General features: G+C 46.9%; 1 protein-coding gene across 2 annotated transcripts in view; it reads right to left on the bottom strand.

Annotated features, from left to right (window-relative positions):
- ZNRF1 (zinc and ring finger 1) overlaps nt 1-10,001 on the bottom strand; it is a 111,869-nt gene extending 101,868 nt beyond the window's left edge. The window contains exon 1 of one of the 2 annotated variants that reach the window (XM_054452783.2): nt 8,948-10,001. In XM_054452783.2, the coding sequence (XP_054308758.1) occupies nt 8,948-9,371 (424 nt within the window). In that variant the 5' untranslated portion in view covers nt 9,372-10,001. The remainder of the gene's footprint in view (nt 1-8,947) is intronic. The other variant, XM_054452784.2, reaches the window with a different exon arrangement.
- Nucleotides 10,002-21,090: the final 11,089 nt, after the last annotated feature.

Here is a 21,090-nt window from a genome sequence, read left to right as displayed (position 1 = left end):
ATCAAAGATGCACATGAAGAGTTTGAAAATCAGTTTTTCTTTTGATATTCTCACTGAGAGGACAGAGGACCCCTTACACTGAGACATACGAGGAATGTCTTGGTAGGTACTTAGCTGGAACCACAAAGAAAAGATCACCTGCCCCAACCCAGAAATAGGGCTTTGGAAAAAAATGAGTGAAGAGAAGTATATCCTTGCAGCAGCCTTATGGACAAACACCTACATTTATTTGTTTATTCAAGAGAGGAGCTGATGAAAAGGTAAAATCTCCCAGAAGCTAAAATATTCAGAGTCTTAAGGAGTGAGGAAGCACAGATTCTTGGAAAGAATAAGTTAATCGCTCTATAATAAATATATATATTCTCAGCACCTACCATAGGTCCTGGTATACCAGAGGCTATCAACGGAATAAATGAACGTTTTTGTTCAACAGATCATCACACACAAAGAAAAAAAGTCTTATAATTTTAGGTCAGTCAGAGAAAAGGAAAAACAGGTCTTCCAACCTCTTTAAAGCCTAGATTCATCCTAAGCTCTTGACTTGTCTAGCTGCCTGGCTGAAGATGTAGGAAAGAAGGTAACTCAGGAAGCCCTTCTGTAGCACCAGAGCCAAAGAAGAAAAGTCAGGAGGAAGACAAGCACAGAAGGAAAGGCGACACTGACACCATTACCTTCTGTTCAGAGCAACTTCAATTCTCAGACCAAGGCAGACTGGCTTGGGCCTATATGTAGGCAATAATGCTTAGTCCCATGTAAAAGAAAACCATCAAATAGCCAACAATGTTGTTCCTGGTTGAACCTACCCTCTGGGAGCTGTAGAGATTGCTTTGCAAATATCTGACTAGAAATACTGAAAATAAAGGCCAGGCACAGTGGCTTCACACTTATAATCCCAATACTTTGGGAAGCTGAGGTGGAAGGCTCACTTGAGGCCAGGAGTTCAAGACCAGCCTGGGCAACATGGTGAGACCCTTTCTCTACCCAAAAAAAGAAAAAAAAAAAAAAAAGTAAAAAAATTATCTGGGCATGGTAGTATAGCATCTGTAGTCCCAGATACTCCAGAGGCTAAGGCTTGAGAATTGCTTGAGACCAGGAGTTCCAGGCTGCAGTGAGCGTGATCTTGCTATTGCACTCCAGCCCAGGCAACAGAAGAAAAACCTTTCTCTAAAGAAAAATAAGAAGAAAAAGTAAATAAAAAGAAAGCTAATGAATACACCAAAAAAGCATTCAGAGTTTATTTCTCTGTTTGGGGAGAGAAAAACTAAATGCTTGGTGGAGTTGAGTTTCAGATGTAGAAGGTCTTACTTGCTTTCAGGTTCATTTGTTACAAACTTAGATTCTTGGGTCTCCAGCTCTACTGAATGAGTGGGGTCCAGTCTTCTGCACTGTTAACTGCCTCCCTAGAGAATACTGGGCACCTTTAAGTTTAAGAACCCTTTTGAACCATTCACAGAAATCAGGAGAGCTCTTGTCTGTATCTGCCTCCATCTTGTTATAGATTCAAGAGGGCACTATAAATTCTTATCATGCCTCCCCTAACCTGGAATTCACAGGGATCCAGTGAATTATTCCTTCCTCCTTTCTCCCAACAGAGGAAAGCTGTGTGTTCAAGACTAACAATTCTAGGGAGGTCTCAAGGTAAACAGTCTCATCAGTCTAGAAACTATTTCAGCTGCTGCTTTAGGATTAAATTTGGGGTCTGGCATGGTGGCTGACACCTGTAATCCCAGCACTTTGGGAGGCTGACGCAGGAGGATCACTTGAGCCCAGGAGTTTAAGACCAGCCTGGGCAACAAATGGAGACCCCATCTACACAAAATTAAAAATTAGCCAGGTGTAGCGGCATCCGCCTGTAGTCCCAGCTACTCAGGAGGCTGAGGAAGGAGGATCGCTTGAGCCCTACAGGCTGAGGCTGCAGTGAGCCATGATCGTGCCACTGCACTCCAGCCTGAACAGAGCGAGACCCTGTCTTAAAAAAAAAAAAAAAAAGATTAAACTTGGTTATTTGCTTCACACTTCACACTTGAGGGCTGGTCTTCAGGTTATTCACTCATACCCACAACTCATCCTTCATCCATACAGCACATAAAGGACAGAAACCCAACTGCTGGATTCAAGGATAAACCTGTGTTCTAGTGAGAACCTAAGATTCAGAAGTGAAAACTGCTGGGTCTCTAAGAATCCCCTTCTCACACTCAAGACTGAACCCATGGTAATTACTATGAACCATCTGATTCAGACTAGGCCATGAGAAAGCTTGGAAAAGAAACAGACTGAAATTTATATTCACCCATCATCCTAAAAGACTGAGGTGGCCAGGCACAGTAGCTCATGCCTATAATGCCAGCACTCTCGGAGGCCAAGGCCTCCACCCGAGGTCAGGAGTTCGAGACCAGCCTGGCCAACATGGTGAAACCCTGTCTCTACTAAAAATACAAAAATTAGTCAGGCGTGGTGATGCATGCCTGTAATCCCAGCTACTTGGGAGGCTGGGGCAGGCCAAGGAAGTGGCAGGAAGTGGACGTTGCAGTGAGCTCAGATCATGCTACTGCACTCCAGCCTGGGTGAGAGTGAGACTCTGTCTCAATAAATAAATAAACAAACAAACAAACTGACTGAGGTGAAGATTTAGGTTTTGGGCCAACTTCAAGATTCTAGAACCACAACCTTAGTGATCCACTGTCATTAAAAACACCCCTACCTAAGGATGAGTAGGAGCAGAATCAATATCCCATTTAAGTTACCACCACTTCCCTACGAAGTTTTTCTAATTTTGAAGCTGTCAAAATTGAAGCTTAGTTTTATAATTGGGTATACAGCAGTACCCCTTGTCCAAGGCTTCACTTTCCATAGTTTCAGTTACCCGTGGTCAATGGAGGTCTAAAATATTAAGATACCATGATGCACCACCCAACATGCATGGGTCAACAAGCAACTGCATACATGATGGTGGTCCCGTTAAGACTATGTACTGTACCTTTTCTATGTTTAGACACACAAATACTTATAGCTGTATTACAATTGCCAACAGTGTTCAATACAGTCCCATGTTGCACAGGTCTGTAGCCTAGGAGCACTAGGAGCAACATATAATCTAGGTATATAGCAGGCTATACCACCTAGGTCTGTGTAAGTATACCCTATGATGTTTGCCCAGTGACAAAATCCCTTAATGACCCATTTCTCAGAAAGTATCCCTGTCATTAAGCAATGCATGACTGTACTTTCGAGACAGGGAGAGAGAGAGAGAACACATTCACATAACTTTTATCACAGCATATTGTTATAATTGTTCTATTATTAGTTACTGCTGTTGAGCTTTTATTGTGCCTAATTTATAAATAAAACTTTATCAAAGGTATGTATATAGAGGAAAAGACATAGTAGATATAGGGTTCAGGTGAGGTACTATCCACGGTTTCAGGCATCCACTGGGGGTATTAGAACGAATCCCCTTTGGATAGGGAGGAACTACTATACTCAAATTTCTATGCCCAATAAGCTTGGGGTGAATACCACATATGTAAAATACAAAGCATGTTCCTTTTCCCAAAAGGAACTAGAGCTTGCTTCATTTCTTTGGCTAAGAATGGCCTAAGTATTCCTTGTGACATGACATATTGAGGTGGGTCTTTGTTTAATATCAAAATGTACGTATCCCATAAAGCAAACGCTTTAAGAGCTAAGCCACTGTTTCTTACAACACCATTCGAACCTCAATAAGCAAGAGTTAACTATGACCTTCAAGAAATTACCTTTGCCTCGGGGTAACTTTTGTATTTTAAGAAAATAAGCCCTTATGGTAATAAAGAGCTAAAAATTCTGCTTTTTTAAAAAAGTTTTCATTAACAATAGAACTTTTGCAGGGCAGGAGACCCATCATGCTCTTTGGAGACCACAGAATGCTTTTCCTTCTCCAGAAACCATGTGAAGGCCCATTACTTCTAGCACACCTATGGCAGGGCACAAAGGCTTTCTGATCCACTCCAAGGGAGTTGGCAATTCTCCCCCATTAGCTAACAATAAAAGAAAATTAAATCACTTGAGAACCCTATAGTGGCAGCAAAATAGAGCCCAAGAGATACCTTGCTAGCATGTTCAAAGACTTATTAAAAGCCACGTTGGGCCAGGCGTGGTGGCTTATGCCTATAATCCCAATACCTTGGGAGGTTGAGGTGGGAGGATTGCTTAAAGCCTGGAGTTTGAGACCAGCCTAGGCAACATAGTGAGACATCATCTCTACAAAAGATTGTATAAAATTCAGCCAGGTGTGGTGGTGCGCACCTGAGTCCCAGCTACTCTGGAAGCTGAGGTGGGAAGACGGCTTGAGCCCAGGAATTTGAGGCTACAGTGAGCCATGATTGCACCATGGCACTCCAGCCTGGGCGACAGAGCAAGACCCTGTCTCAAAAATAAATAAATAACAAAAACAAAACACAATCACCTTGTATCAGTCTCAGTTGATGGCTTGATGACAATAAAGAACAGTTTAGACTTTTCTGAACATGCATACGTATATATATACACATATGACTAAGAAGGTGAAGTGAAGCCCTCAATGGCCAGCCCTTTTATAGTAGAACCTAGAAAACAGAACTTCTTTCAACATGGTGGATGCTGCATGTTTTGTACTCCACATTTAGAAATCCATATTCTGAGACAAACAGAACTACCCAAAGAGAATGACCAGGCCTCCAGAATAGCACCGAGACAGCCATCAGGAGTTACAGCAAAACCTACATTTTAACGTGGAAATGGACTTACTCTGCTTCTATAAAGCAGCCCTTATCAGCGGCATTATGAGTAAAAGCAGTCCACTAATGCAGGCCAGACTTTAGGACACAGAACCAGATTCTATTTGGGGGCTACAGCTAGCACAGCTGTAAACCTCTCTCCACCCATCAAATTCTGAGACGATTAGGCCTGGCATGGTGGCTCATGCCTGTGGTCCCAGCACTTTGGGAAGCCAAGCTGGGAGGATCATCTGAGCCCAGGAGTCTGAGACTGCAGTGAGCTATGATCTCGCCACTGCACTCCAGCCTGGGTGACAGAATAAGACCCTGTCTCAAAAGAAAAAAAAAAAAATCTGAGGCGATTGAAGGCAGACAACTATAAGAGAGTGCCCCCACAGGAACTCCACCACTCTCCATTTAGAATGTCCTTTGGCTTTCATGCACATTATCTCAGGAGACCCTCACCATGACTCTGAGAGGTAAGCAGGACAGGTGTCTTCCACATTTTACAGATGAATACATTGTGACTGAGGTTAAATGACTCGCTTGCCCAAGGTCACAAGTCATGCAGCTAATCACCTGCCTAACCAGGAGATGAGCCTAGCACTCTGACTTGTAGGCCAGCACAATCTCCAGGACACCACGCAGCTTCGTGATGATTTCAGATAAGAGGCGGAAGAGGGTACAGGTTAAGAGCCCAGGTTCTGGCACCAGCCGACCTGCATTCCGATCCCATCTCCACCACCTCCTAACCGCCTGATCTTGTGTGAGTTCCTTAACCTCCCCCAAACGTGTTTCCTTACCTGTACAATGGGGGTGGGAGAGAACAGTCTTACTTCATGGAGTTATAATGATGATTAAGTGAGATAATGAACATAAAGTACTCAAATTCATGTACTCAAAAAATTTGAGTGGCAGGCACAGTGCAGGACCCATAACAGAGATCAAGGAACACAGTCCTGCTCTCATGGAGCTTAGACTTTAGGCAAACCATACACAGAAAAAAGTAAACAGATAAAATACTTACAAAGTGTGTTAAGAATGATTAAAGTACAGGGCACAGTGGCTCACGCCTGTAATCCCACCCCTTTGGGAGGCCAGGTCAGGCAGATCACCTGAGGTCGGGAGTTTGAGACCAGCCTGATAAACATGGAGAAATCCCATCTCTACCAAAAACAAAATTAGCCCCAAGCTTATTGGGCGTGGTGACATATGCCAGTAATCCCAGCTACTCAGGAGGCTGAGGCAGGAGAATTGCTTGAACCTGGGAGGCGGAGATTGCCATGAGCAGAGGTCGCGCCACTGCACTCCAGCCTGGGCAGCCAGAGCGAAACTCTGTCTCAAAAAAAAGAATGATTAAGGTAACAGGTGAGTGACTGGAGAGAATAACAGGAGGGGCCAATTTTTAAGAGTGGTCTCTAAGCCCTAAGGGATCAGAAAGAGAAATTCGTGTGAAGAATGGAGAGAAAAGCACTCCAGGAATAGGGAATGGCATACGTGGGGGTCACAGCACAGGGAAGTCAGGAACCTAGAGAAGACAAATGTGACTATAGCGCTTCCTCTCCCGGGATTTGGGGGAGCAAGGCTGAAGCTCATGAGGGTGACCACAACTATTTTAAAAACGACAAAGGCTCAAGAGAGGGGATATGTCTTGCCCAAGGTCACAGCTGCTCAGAGGAGTAGCTGGGACCAGGGCCCTTCAGTATTCTACCTCCAGACTCAGCCTAAGCCCCCGTTCTCTGAGAAGGCCTTGTATACACTGAACTCCCTCATGTATTTCACTGACAACTGTTTCCTGTGCCCATGAAGAGTTGCAAGAGCACCCTGAAAACACAAGCAAACGTATCATATCAACTTCCAGGCATCTAATCAATTGCGCACCAAAATCGTTACCCTTCCAATCTTGCAACACAAGAGCAAAAGCTGCTTAGACCTTACTCAAAGGCTCCAAAGCAGAAACAAGTTTTGCTTCTTGCAGCAATGAGCAACAGAGGAAACAGATGTCCTGGAAGATCCCATGGTCTGTTTCAGGTGAGATGGAACCAATGCTGCACACGAAGGTTCATCTCAAATGAAATGCACAGGAAAAGCCAATTACTTTATGTGACTAAAAGAATAAATCCCTAAAGCAGTGGTTCTCAACCAGAGTGATACCACCCACACCCCAGAGTGCGTTTGGGAGTTCTTGGGGACATTTTGGGGTGACACACTGAACTGCTGGATGCTATCAGCATTTAGTAGGTATGCTCAATGTCTTGCAGAAGGACATGATGGTCCTACACAGTAAGGAATGGATTACCTACAAATTAATAGCAGCCTCCCATACACACTTTTGACACCCTTCCCTAAAGGATTAATATGCTCCAACTTTCCTGTCCCCACAGTTCAGTGGCTCTCCCTACCCTCACCATAACCAGATGAAAAAAATAAGGTTTCACAGCTTAGGAGTGAAATTCTGGAATCCAATTACAAGCTCATAACTGTAGCATGGAACCTGGTAGTAGCACAATAAATTAATTTTTAGTAAGAGACTTAAGAAATTTTAGCAAAAAAAGCACTCCCTTTCTTCCTCCCTACATATCTCATATGTTTTTCAACACAAAAAATTCTGTGATTTTAGAGAAACTTCTTACAGTACTTTTAAGTTCAAAACCAGATGCTCATTACAGTTCTTTTAAACACCAAACCAGTCATCTCAAAAATATGGCTACCTCTCTGGACTAAATTTCATAGGAAAGATTATTAATTTCAAAATGCCTAATTTTGATCAAATGCCTGAAAGAGCCAAAGGCAATCATGTCTTGCATCTCACTCAGGGCAGAGTTCGATGAGGTCAGAAAAGCTCCAGTGATATCCGGAGGTCTGTTCAGAGATTAAAATATCATCCTAACAATTCACAAGCTACTTCTAAGTGTTACCCTAAATTAGTCACTAATCGTTTCTCCCCCAACACTATTTCACAAATTAAAGTTTACAGAATTGACAAAAAACCAAACCAAATGAAAACAAACCCCAGGCTATTTGCACGGGGGGAAAAAAGAGATACCCCAAAAGTCAACCCTATTTCACAGTAGTTAAAACAGTGATCCAACAGATATTACCCTCCATAAAGTACCCTAAAGGCAGGAGCAATCTTTCCCCTACACAATATCTAAACTTTCCCAACTCACTCAAAAGAATCTTAAGATGTAACTTCTTCACTCAACTTGCCAATTAGCAAATAGCGGCCCCACATCCCTTTTGGCCAATTTTCTAGATGCCTGACCTAGCAGACAGACCTGTTTTCCTCCTGCCAGGCCTTTTTTGCCCTCCCCGTACGAGCCTGGGAAATCCCCCTCCAACCTTTTGCTGGCCTGTCACCAGAATTTCATAAAATGAATTCATCCAGATTCTCTGAATCCTCCTTTTCCCCAGTCATGTGCCAACAGTCAGGCAATAATGCCCCACCTTGACAGGCTCCCTATTACAAAAAGATGCAGATTCACGGGAAGACCAAGCACTTAGCATGGAGCAGAAGAAAAAAAGATGGAGGGAGGCGAGAGTCGTGGAGCCAAGCCTGCTGCATGCAGTACGGGTGACCACAGCCCTGGTCCTGCCAAGCCCCCGCGAGACTCGCCGGCTGGGCCCTCCGTACAGCAGCCACACCTGTCTATGCCAGCCGCCTGCCAGCTGCTCCATTTTAAATATTTCAAACAGATCTCCAGCAGGGTGGCAACACTGGGCACCTCTCTCTCCCAGCAAGAGTGAGAGCCCTAATCCAGGCATCACTTGCCCCTAATTTTATTTCATTTTCACACTCTCTGTTTAGGAGACACTGCTTGCTCCAACTGGCTCTGTCTCTCAGTTACCGGTGAGGCAGGCACAGTGCTGCAGTGGCAGAATGGAAGCACCCAGGCTGACTTGCTCTCAGCCAGATACGACCTCTTCTCTGAGGAGGGTGATGCCAATAAATGGAACTCCAATAGGTAGGCTTCGCTCTGCCCTTCCACAAGTGAACACACGCCGTGAGTCCCTAAATCGCCAGGCTCCGCAGCCTCGCAGAAAGCCTAGTTTCCAGACGGTAGGTATCCCATTCATCCCTTGGCATCGGGAACCAAAGGGAATGCAGACAGATCCCGGTCGTGCACTACATTCCCAAACCTTGGCACGCACGCGAAGGCTTGGGGCGCCCCGGCGCGCCCTCCCTCCCAGGCCTCCACCACCCGCGGACTCACCACTGTGCGAGCTGAACCACCTGGGTGCGATGTGCAGAGGTAGAGCATCCGCCAGCGAGGCTCGGGAGCCCAGGTACAGCATCCCGTCTCTATGGTGACCGCCACCCGTCTCCTGGTAACCATTGCCATGGGCATAGGTGGAGTCGGACGCGGACCCTCCGCCGCCGGGCGCCCTCTCGGAGTCGCCGGTGCCCCGGGAAGCGGGGGTGTAGAGGCCAAAGGGCACCCCCCCGGCCGTGCTGGGGTCCATGCCCATGCCTGCCACCGAGCTGACCGAGCGGCTGCGCAGCCCCATGGCCCCGCCGCCCGTCCGGTAGTGCCCGAAATGGGGCGCCCCTCCCGGCGGCGGCACGGCGCTGTCATCGGTGGAGACCCCCGGGAAGGGGCCCCGGGAGCGGGCCGCCGTGCTCTGCTTGCCCCCCATGCTCGCCCGGGCCCCGATGGGGCGGGAAGCTGGAGGCCGAGACCCTCCCCCACTTCTCAGCAGCGGGGGGAGGGCTGGGCGAGCATAAAGGGGGAGGGAGTCAAAAAGGAGACCCGGAGGGAGAAAAAGAAAAAAAGCAAAAGGAAAAAAGGAAAAAACCCGCGGGGCGGAAGAGGCAGGCGGACGGGCGGGCGGGGATCCCAAACTCAGAATTTCAAACGATCCAAGCCAAACGCATGTTTCCCCTCAAGGTCCAAAGAGGCGCAGTCCGGCGCGGGCTCCGCGCGCCACAGGCCGCCCCCGGGCTCCGAAAGCCGGGGGAGCCGCAGGGAAGGAGGGAGGGAGGCGGCGGCGAGCGGCGGGCGGGCGCGGGGAGGCGCCGGAGGAGGCCGCCCGCCCCGCGGGAGGAGGCGGAGGAGGGCCGGGGGCGCCGGGCGCTTCCCCCGCCTCAGGACGCCGCGACCATGGACGGCGGCCCGGACCCCTCCAGGCCTCGGGCGGGCCGCGGCGCTGGGCGGCCAGGCTCAGCTCGGGAAGCCGCGGTCGCGTCGCGTCGCGCTCTCGCTTCAGCCGCCGCCGGCCCCGCCAGCCGCGCCGCCCCGCTCCGCTCGGTCCCCGGCTACGCTAGCCGGCGCTCCTCGCCGCCGTGGAGACAATGGAAGGCGGCAGAGCGCAGGCGCGGCCCGCGCCCCCTCCCCCTCCCCCCGCCGGGTTAACCCTTTCGCGGCCCCTGCGGCGCCCGGGCCGCTGACGCCCCAGCAGTCCCCACCCACCGCCTGCCCCCGGCGGGCCTGTGACCTGGGCGGCCTGACCACTGGGTGTTAGCCGCAGAAACCAGATGTCTTTGAAAAGCAAACACTTCTTAAGTCCCCGAAAGTGGCAAATTATTCAGGGGGAACCAAGGAAGGGGGAGGGGCAGCAATGGTTCGAGGGGGTGGGAAGGAAACACCGGGAAGAAGGAGATTTACTTCTTAACGTCTACCTGGCTCTGAGGGTCACCGGTCGAGCTCCCCTCCTGGCACAAATTTGCCCCCACAGCACCCTCTGGTGGACGTGATGTCCATTCTTTCGGGGGTTCCCCATCCAAGCATTTCCCGCCCCCCCCCCCACGTCCGGAATCTCAACATTTGGCGGGGTTTAGTTATTTGGGGGTAAACAGCGCCATGGGGACACTTGTGAATCCGGCGTTTTGCTGACACTAGATCATAACTTCCTATTTTGGGCTTAAGCAAATGAGTAGATTCCTTAGCTAAAATGTAATTTTCAGAATGAATAGATGTACCGTAAAAAGTGAATAGATATGGGTATGGAAATAGAACAACGCAGCTAGAAGTGATTATAGAAACCTTCTGTCCAAGGCTGGAGCCCTGTTTTGTTCACCATGTGCTGTGTATCGGCCCTCACCACGGGCCAAGGAGACGGTGGGTACTCAATAGGTGTATTGTTGACCAAGCCTGAATCATTTTGCAAGGGAGTGTTCCTTTGCTACCTCAGTCCGTCTTTCTCCTATATTCACATTGATTCATTGAACAACTGTTGTTTTGTTTTGTTTTGTTTTTGTTTTTGAGACGTAATCTCACTCTGTCACCCAGGCTGGAGTGGAGTGGCGTAATCTCGGCTCACCACAACCTCCACCTCCCGGGTTCAAGTGATTCTCCTGCCTCAGCCTCCCGAGTAGCTGGGATTACAGGCGCGTGCCACACTGCATCCGGCTAATTTTTTGTATTTTTAGTAGAGATGGGGTTTCACCATATTGGCCAGGTTGGTCTTGAACTCCTGACCTCAGGTAATCCACCTGCCTTGGCCTCCCAAAGTGTTAGGATTACAGGCATGAGCCACCGTGCCCGCCCTGTTTTTCTTTTTCTTTTTTTTTTCCGAGAAGGAGCCTTGCTCTGTCTCCCAGGCTGGACAACCTCCGCCTTCCAGGTTCAAGCGATTCTTCTGCCTCAGCCTCCCGAGCAAAAGTCTGTTAAAAATTTGAAAATCAGGCCCGGCATGGTGGCTCATGCTTGTAATTCCAGCACTATGGGAGGCTGGGGGTCGGGGGGGGGTGGGGGGAGATTGGGGAGGGGATCACCTGAGGTTAGGAGTTTGAGACCAGCCTGACCAATATGGTGAAATCCCATTTCTACTAAAAAAAATGAAAATAAAAAATAAATAAATTAGCCAGGTGTGGTAGTTCATGCCTGTGATCCCAGCTACTTGGGTAGCTGAGGCAGGAGAATGGCTTGAACCCGTGAGACAGAGGTTGCAATGGGCTGAGATCGCGTCACTGCACTCAAGACTGGGCAACAGAACGAGACTGTCTCAAAATATACATATGATATATATATATGTGTACATACATACATATATAGTAGAGATGGGAGTTTCCCCATGTTGCCCAGGCTGGAACTCCTGGCCTCAAGCAGTCCTCCCACTTCGGCCTCACAAAGTGCTGGGATTACATCATGAGCCACTGTGACTGCTGAACAACTGCTAGGTGCTGGCTGTGAGTATCACACAGTCCCTGGCTTAACTGACTTCCACCTATTAAATGACCCGAGATACTTCCAAACTGGGGGACCAAAAGAGGATGTAGAGAAATATTAAAAGAAAACCAAAAAGAGCAAGGCTAGCCTGTCACAGATATTGATTGTTCCAGTGTGACCAGCCTGGAAACAGGAGGAAAGCTATTTGCAAGCATGAAATACCTGGAGGTGAGCAAACAGCCCTGTAGAAGTAAGAATTTTTGCAAGAGAAATAAAAATAAGAAGAAACAAAATGTGCCAACATCTAATAAATTATCTGTAGGTGCCTATATGATTATGTGTATACCTAAAGAGGAAAAACAAGAAAGCTTAAATTTAATTCCATTTCCTCCTAGAAGAAAGACTATGGTATCAGAAGAGTGGTTCAGTACTACACTAAAAAAAAAAAAAAAAAGGTATTAGACCCCTTGGAAGATCCCTATTAGATAAATACATGATACCCATTGTAACTATCCAAATAGCTTTTGATTTATCCATTCACTGAACAGTTTTTTAGTGTATTTAATACAATATTTAGTATGTAATAAATTCCAGGCACTGTAGTAGGTTCTGGTATACAGTGCTGAACCAGAACCAGACAGATGGAGTCCCTGTTCTCATAGAACTTCAGAAGAAACACTTCCCACTGACTTGAATGGCTATAATCAAAGAGAAGGGCAATAGTAAGTACTGATGAGAGGTGGAGAAATTGGAACCCTTGTACCTTGCTGGTGGAAATGTAAAATGGTGCAGCTGCTTTGGAAAACAGCCTGACAGTTCCTCAAAAAGATTAAATGTGGAGTTACATGACCCAGCAATTCCGCTCCTACCTAGGTATAGTTCCAAGAGAAAGCAAAACATATGTCTGCAGAAAAATGTGTACGTAAATGTTCATAGCAGCATTATTCAAAAGAGCTAAAAAGTGGAAACAACCCAAATGCTCATCAACTGATGAAGAGGTAAACCAAATGTGGTATCTATACAATGAAATATTATTCAGCCATAAAAAGGAATAAAGTACTGATTCATATTACAACATGGATGAATCTTGTAAAAGCATATTAACTAAAAGAAGCCAGCCATAAAAGACTATGTATTGTATGATTTCATTTATATGAAATGTCCAGAATAGGCAAATCCATTGAGACAGAAAGATTAGTGGTTGCCATGGCCTGGGGGAAGGGGAGAATGGAAAATGATTAATAATAAGTTTCTTTCTGTTTTTTTCTTTTTTTCCTTTTTTTTTTTTTGAGACGGAGTCTTGCTCTCTTACCCAAGCTGGGGCACAGTGGCATGATCTTGGCTCACTGCAACCTCTACGTCCACCTCCCAGGTTCAAGTGATTCTTCTGCCTCAGCCTCCCAAGTAGCTGGGATTACAGGCATGCGCCACCATGCCACGCTAATTTTTTTTTTTTTTTTGAGATGGTGTCTTGATCTGTTCTCGCCCAGGCTGGAGTGCAGTGGTGCAATCTCAGTTCACTGCAACCTCCGCCTCCCGGGTTCAAGCGATTCTCCAGCCTCAGCCTCCTGAGTGGTTGGGATTACAGGCGTGCGCCACCACACTCGGCTAATTTTTGTATTTTTAGTAGAGATGGGGTTTCACCATGTTTGGTCAGGCTGGTATCAAATTCCTGACCTCGTGATCCATCCGCCTTGGCCTCCCAAAGTGCTGGGATTACAGGTGTGAGCCACCGTGCCTGGCCGCTAATTATTTTTTGAGACAAGTTTTGCTCTGTCGCCCAGGCTGGAGTGCATTGGCATGAACTTGGCTCACTGCAACCTCCACCTCATGGGTTCAAGTGATTCTCCTGCCTCAGCCTCCCTAGTAGCTCGGATAACAGGCACGTGCCGTCATGCCCAGCTAATTTTTGTATTTTTAGTAGAGACGGGGTTTCACCATGTTGGCCAGGCTGGTCTTGAACTCCTGACCTCAGATGATCCACCTGCCTCGGCCTTCCAGAGTGGCTGGGATTACAGGCTTGAGCCACTGCACCCAGCCTCTTTCTGTTATTTATTTATTTGTTATTTATTATTTTTTAATTGTTGTGGTTACAAAGTAGGTGTCTTTCTGTTTTATGCATTTATTTATTTAGAGACAGAGTCTCACTCTGTCACCCAGGCTGGAGTGCAGTGGTATGATCTCAGCTCACTGCAACCTCTGCCTCCGGGTTCAAACAATTCTCACGCCTCAGCCTCCTGAGTAGCTGGGATTACAGGTGTGTGCCACTATGCCTAGCTAATTTTTTTTTTCTTTTTTGTAGAGATGAGGTTTCGCGTGTTGGCCAGGCTGGTCTTGAACTCCTGGCCTCAAGCGATCCACCTGCCTTGGCCTCTCAAAGTGCTGGGATTACAGACATGAGCCACCACACCTGGCCTAGTTTTTTAAAATCACATTTTTTTGTAATTGAATGGATTTCTTTTTGAAGTGATGAAAATGTTTGGGAATTGGATAATGGTGATGCTTGCACAGACTTGTGGATATACTAAGAACTGCTGAATTATACACTTAGAAGGGTGAATTTTATGGCATCTGAATTACACTACCATACAATATAGATCAATAAGTATTGGTGGGGCGTGGTGGCTTAAGCCTGTAATCCCAGCACTTAGGTAGGCTGAGGCGGGTGGATCACTTGAGGTCAGGAGTTCGAGACCAGCCTGGCCAACATGGTGAAACCCCCTGTCTACTAAAAATACAAAAATTAGCCAGGCGTGGTTGTGCACGCATGTAATCTCAGCTACTCAGGAGGCAGAGGCAGGAAAATCGCTTGAACCAGAGAGGCAGAGGTTGCAGTGAGCCGAAAGCACACCACTGCACTCCTGCCTGGGCAACAGAGTGAAACTCTGTCTTTAAAAAAAAAAAAAAAAAGTATTGAAGCAGGCAATGACAATACAGTATGACAGGTAAGCCTAGAATGGTGCCTGACATGTACTAGGCACTCAATAAATATTGTTGAATTAATGAATGAATGAATGACTCAGTGGTATGAGAGAGAAAGAGTATGGTGCTGAAAGAAAGGCAAGAGACAGGAATAGACCATTCCAAGCTGATGCCTGAAAGGTGAGTTGGAGATTAGCCAGGCAAGGAGGCAAAGCAGGGAAAAAAACTGTGTTTCAGGAAGAGAATACTGTTCCAGGCAAAGGGAACAGCCCAGATGTGAGAGAACATGGCGTATTCAAGGAACTGAAAGAGGCTATCGTGCTGCAATGCAAGGGGGTGAGAGCCAAAGATGAATCTGTTCCTCAGGGGCAGGCAAGAGGGTCCTGTGAGCCATGGCAAGGAGCGTGGACCCCATCCCAAGGGCATGGGGAGCTGGAAAGCCTTTATCAGCATCATTAGATGCTGTCTATCTAGCACCAACATCATTGGTGCAATCATTAGCACCAATAGGAATAGTCTCCCAGCACTTTGGGAGGTCGAGGCAGACAGATTGCTTGAGCCCAAGAGTTCAAGACCAGCTTGGGCAACAGCAAGACCCTGTTCTATAAACAATACAAAAATTAGCCAGGTGTGTTGGCACGTGCCTGTGGTCCCAGCTACTTCGGATGCTGAGGTGGGAGGATCGCCTGAGCCTAGGAAGATTGAGGCTGCAGAAAGCCGTTATCTCAAAAATAAAAAAAAGGAAAAAATAAATTTTGATAGATGATAGACAAAACATACTACATGCACATTAATGGTTATGTAGCTAGTAAGAGCAGAGCTGGGCTTTTTTTTTTTTCTGAGATGGAGTTTCGCTCTGTTGCCCAGGCTTGAGTGCAGTGGCACCATCTCAGCTCACTGCAAACTCCACCTCCCGGGTTCACGCCATTCTCCTGCCTCAGCCTCCAGAGTAGCTAGGACTACAGGCGCCCGCCACCACGCCCGGCTAATTTTTTGTATTTTTAGTAGAGACGGGGTTTCACCGTGTCAGCCAGGATGGTCTCGATCTCCTGACCTCGTGATCCGCCCACCTCGACCTCCCAAAGTGCTGGGATTACAGGCGTGAGCCACCATGCCAGGCCAGTGCTGGGCTCTTAAGTTTTACGGTGAACATGCTCATCAAGGAATTTTTTTTTTTTTCTTCAGAACAGGGTCTTACTCTGTCACCCAGCTTGAAGTGCAGTGGTGCACTCTGGGCTTAATGCAACCTCTGCCTCCCAGGCTAAAGGGATCCTACCACCTCACCCTCCTGAGTAGGACCACACGTGTGTGTGCCACCATGCCTGGCTAAGTTTTGTATTTTTTTAGAGACAGGGTTTCGCCATGTTGCCCAGACTGGTCTTGAACTCCTGGGTTCAAGCAATCCTCCCGTCTCAGCCTCTCAAAGTTTTGGGATTACAGGTGTGAGCCACTGCACCCAGCCGAGGAATTCTTCAAATGACAATTTTGTTTTCTCTGTATACTTTCCAAAGGGGTGAAGAAAAAGACTACATCTACTTAACAGCTGTATTTCTTTTTGTGAATTAATTATTTGGCCTTAAAGTTTACATTCCAGTGTGCTGATTATTATAAGTCACCTCTCTCATAGCTGGCACCACTGAACAGCTGAGATCTTGCACTGCAAAGGTGAAGCCCCTGCTCTGTGGAATGTGATTGCACTCAGCTTAGGTGCCCTGTGGGACCCCGAATGGTAGCCTGTCTCACAAAATGTCCTATTATGGCTGGGTGCAGCGGCTCATGCCTGTAATCCCAGCACTTTGGGAGGCTGAGGCGGGTGGATTGCTTGAGGACAGGAGTTCAAGACCAGCCTGACCAACATGGTGAAACCCTGTCTCTAGTAAAAATACAAAAATTAGCCAGGCATGGTGTCAGTTGCCTGTAGTCCCAGCTACTCGGGAGGCTGAGGCAGGAGAATTGCTTGAACCTGGGAGTCAGAGGTTGCAGTGAGCGGAGATCGTGCTATTGCACCCCAGCCTGGGCAACAAAGGGCGACTCTGTCTCAAAAAAAAAAAAAAAAAGAAAAGAAAAAAGAAAAGAAAATGTCCTGTTATCTTGTTTTGTACTCACAATAAACCACTGATCCACTTACCACAACAGTCAGGAGGAAGAGCTGATAAAATTTTTGCTGCCAAAGCCCTTTGCAAATGCGAGTGCATATCCTATTATAGAAAGCCTGGGACTTGCACTGTTCAGAAAATAGGGGCAATGGCTTGTGAGGGCCTACTCCTGAGAAGCAGTGGGGAACTCCCGTCCACCTCCCTGTTTCTGTGAGCCAGAGGAAGGCTAGGGTTTCCCATGGCTTTGGAGGGCATCCCCAGCACCCCTCTCACCCCACTGTGGGTGGACAAATGCCTTTCAGTGAGAAACTTCCTCCCAGGCCCTCTTGGAGTTCTTTAAATTTTATTGTTTTGCTAGAAAGGAGACAGCTTAGAGAAATCAGCATAATGAGTAACCAAATACACATGGCCGGGAGGCTGAGCACAAGACCATGTTCATAAATATTTGTTGATTGATGAAGAGAGGGAAATTATTACTGGGACTCAGGGCAAGGGTCCAAGGTTCCCAGATGTAAACGAACTGAGTAGTCAGCTAGCTCCAAATTCTGCAGAAGAGCAAACAGAAGACTAGAAAGATAAACGATCATGTTCAAATTGCATGGCTAGTTGCTGATAAGAGCCCAGCCCAGGCCCTGGATTTCTGGGTTTGCTGTGTACCCTGCTTTCCTGCCACTTGGCTAGCAAGTGCCCTGAAAAAACACAGTTTCATGATAAATCCTCTGTGGCAAAGTGGGATCTACTTGACAAAGGACCCTCAGTGGTCCCCAGCCTCTGATTCAGATGCAAAATCCTAAGTCCCCCATCTGACAGAATGGACCACCCCCCCAGGCCAAGGGGACCCCAGAGAAACCTGAAAAACTGAATTTCTGGCCATCATGGGAAAGAAGGTCATTATACCCCCTACCTTTTGGAGTTTAGGCACAACTGACCAGCGTTAAGGTTAAAATAGAGACCATAAGACTGACAGAACAGACACTTTGTGGCAATAAGATACCGAATTCCAACCTGACTCTGGTATAGCATCATATAACAGATAGCAGACCCTGAAGGAAATAAAAGTATTTTACCCCAAAATATATTTCTTTGACGTATTTTGAAATGGCTCTTCAAAGCATTCTGTTGTGGGAGAAATTTTGCATCTGTAGAGAACGCAGCTAAGACTTTCCTGCATTTAAGAGAGATTAAGAGGCCGGGCGTGGTGGCTCACACCTGCAATCCCAGTACTTTGGGAGGCCAAGGGGGCAGGAGGATCGCTTGAGCCCGAGTTAGAGATCGGCCTAGGCAACATAGTGAAACCCCATCTTAATTTTTTTTTTTTTTTTGAGACAAGGTCTTGCTCTGTCACCCAAGGTGGAATGCAGCAGCGCCATCTCGGCTCACTGCAACCTCTGCCTCCTGGGTTCAAGCAATTCCCCTGCCTCAGCCTCTGGAGTAGCTGGGACTGCAGGCATGCGCCACCACGCCCGGCTAATTATTTTTTGTATTTTTAGTAGAGATGTGGTTTCACCATGTGGTCTCGAACTCCTGACCTCAAATGATCCATCTGCCTTGGTCTCCCAAACTGCTGAGATCACAGGCGTGAGCCACCTTGCCTGGCCTTAATTTTTTTTTTTAAAGAGGTAAACTGAGTCTGACACCTTTTAAGGCCCCGAGAAATTTACTGCCTATTCTCTGTGAAGGTTGATGCCTGTGAAACTTTGTCTTCATAACAAGAACCTTGGTCTCTATAGCCTCCCTCATCTTAACTCATATCTTTCTACTGACTTCAAGTCTTTAGACACAGTTGAACTCTTTTAACCAATTGCCAATCAGAAAATCTTAGACTCCACCTATGACCTGTAACCACCCTCTCCAAGATATCTTGCTGCTTTAGGCTGAATCAATGTATACCTTCCATGTATTGACTTATGATTTTACCTAAAATTCCTGTCTCCCTAAAATGTACAAAACCAATGTATACCCTGACCGCCTTGGGTGCACTTTCTCAGGACCTCTTGAGACTGTCCCCCAGGCCATGGTCACTCATATGGCATGCATATGGGCTCAGAATAAACCTCTTTAAATATTTTACAGAGCAGTACTTTGGGAGGCCAAGGTGAGTGGATCACTTGAGCTCAGTAGTTTGAGACCAGCCTGGGCAACATGGCCAAACCCAATCTCTATAAAAAATACAAAAATTAGCCAGGTGTGGTGGTATGCACCTGTGGTCCCAGCTACTCGAGAGGCTGAGGTGGGAGGATTGCTTAAACCTGGGAAGTTGAGGCTGCAGTAAACCGAGATGGCGCCATTGCCACTGGACTCCAGCCTGAGTCTGGAAATACAGTCTCTAAATACATACAAAAAGTCTCCAAAATACATACAAAAAGTTTGATTTTGATTTTGTTTGATTTTTTTGGTCAACATGGAAAGAACAGTTACATGGGGATCTCAGGGGTGAATAGCAATGAAGAAGCAGCCAGAGAGCTCTGGATGTTGCTCCAGAGTCCCCACTCTTTCTCTCTCTCCTTCCTTCCTTTCTTTCTTCCTTTCCTTTCTGTTTTTTTTTTTTTTTTTTTTTGAGACGGAGTCTTGCTCCATCGCCTGGGCTGGAGTGCAGTGGCTCGATCTTGGCTCACTGCAACCTCTGCCTCCCGAGTTCAAGCGATTCTCCTGCCTCAGCCTCCCGAGTAGTTGTGATTACAGGGCACCTGCCCCCACACCCGGCTATTTTTGTATTTTTAGTAGAGATGGGGTTTCTCCATGTTGGACAGCCTGGTCTCAAACTCCTGACCTCAGGTAATCCGCCCGCCTTGGCCTCCTAAAGTGTTGGGATTACAGGCGTGAGCCACTGCACCTGGCAGAGTCCCCACTATTTCATTACAGTGTCATGACATATGGGCGGGAGACTCCAAAGCAGGATCCGAGGAGGCAATTGGAAAGGTTCTCCTGCTCCCTCTCCCCAAAATTCTGCTGAACCTTTTTCCTACTTAATTAAAAAAAAAACATTGGGAGAATAGAGTGCACCAAGGACTTGAAAGCCAAAGTACTATCTTTGCCTATGAACCATGACAGGCAGATTTTGAGAACTAGATAAATATGAACTAAAGAGGTGGGAGTGGGGGAGGGTTGCAGAAATGCTCAGGCACGATGATCTTAGATCCCACTCATTTTGGTGGGAAGCAAATTACCAAGCTATGTATACAAAGACAGAGAGCTTTAGAAGAGCTATGTCTCTATCTGTATCTATGTCCAAAGTAAAACTCAAACGCCTAAGCAGGGCTCTTTTTTTCGTGAGACACATTCTCACTCTGTTGCCCAGGCTGGAGAGCAGTGACCCTATCTCCGCTCACTGCAAACTCCGTCTCCCAGGTTCAAGCAATTCTCCGGCCTCAGCCTCCTGAGTAGCTGGGATTACAGGCACCCGCCACCACGCCTGGCTAATTTTATTTTATTTTTTAATTTTTTATTTTATTTATTTATTTATTTATTTATTTATTTATTTTTTGAGACGGAGTTTCGCTGTGTCGCCCAGGCTGGAGTGCAGTGGTGCCATCTCAGCTCACTGCAAGCTCCGCCTCCCGGGTTCACGCCATTCTCCTGCCTCCCGAGTAGCTGGGACTACAGGCACCCGCCACCACACCCGGCTAATTTTTTGTATTTTTGGTAGAGATGGGGTTTCACCGTGTTAGCCAGGATGGTCTCGATCTCCTGACCTTGTGATCCGCCCTCCTTGGCCTCCCAAAGTGCTGGATTACAGGCGTGAGCCACCGCACCTGGCCTACAGTGGGTTTCTTAAGAAAAAGAAGGGGCAGTTCCTAAGGTCTTTACTAAGAATTTACATCAAAATAACATAAGCTACTGATTGGCTATACGTTGTTCTTTGTATCACAAATTCCAGAAACATGAAGATAATGGATGAGGTAGCCAGTCAGGAATAAAATGACTTTATTTTAATTTTAATTTTTTTTTAGAGACAGGGTTTTGTTCTGTCACTCAGGCTGGAGCACAGTGGCATGATCATAGCTTATTGCAGCCTCAACCTCCCAGACTCAAGCAGTCCTCTCACCTCACCTTCCCATGTAGTTGGGACTACAGATGCATGCCACCACGCCTGGCTAATTTTAAATTTTTTTTTTTTTTTTTAGAGATAGGGTCTTGCCATGTTGTCCAGGCTGGTCTCGAACCCCTGGACTTAAATGATTCTGTCAAATAACAGGTGTGAGCAAACATGTCCAGCTTTTGCTCACACTC

Source organism: Pongo pygmaeus, chromosome 18 (assembly GCF_028885625.2).
Source record: "Pongo pygmaeus isolate AG05252 chromosome 18, NHGRI_mPonPyg2-v2.0_pri, whole genome shotgun sequence".
Taxonomy (NCBI): domain Eukaryota; kingdom Metazoa; phylum Chordata; class Mammalia; order Primates; family Hominidae; genus Pongo; species Pongo pygmaeus.
This window is presented reverse-complemented; position numbering and strand designations above follow the sequence as displayed.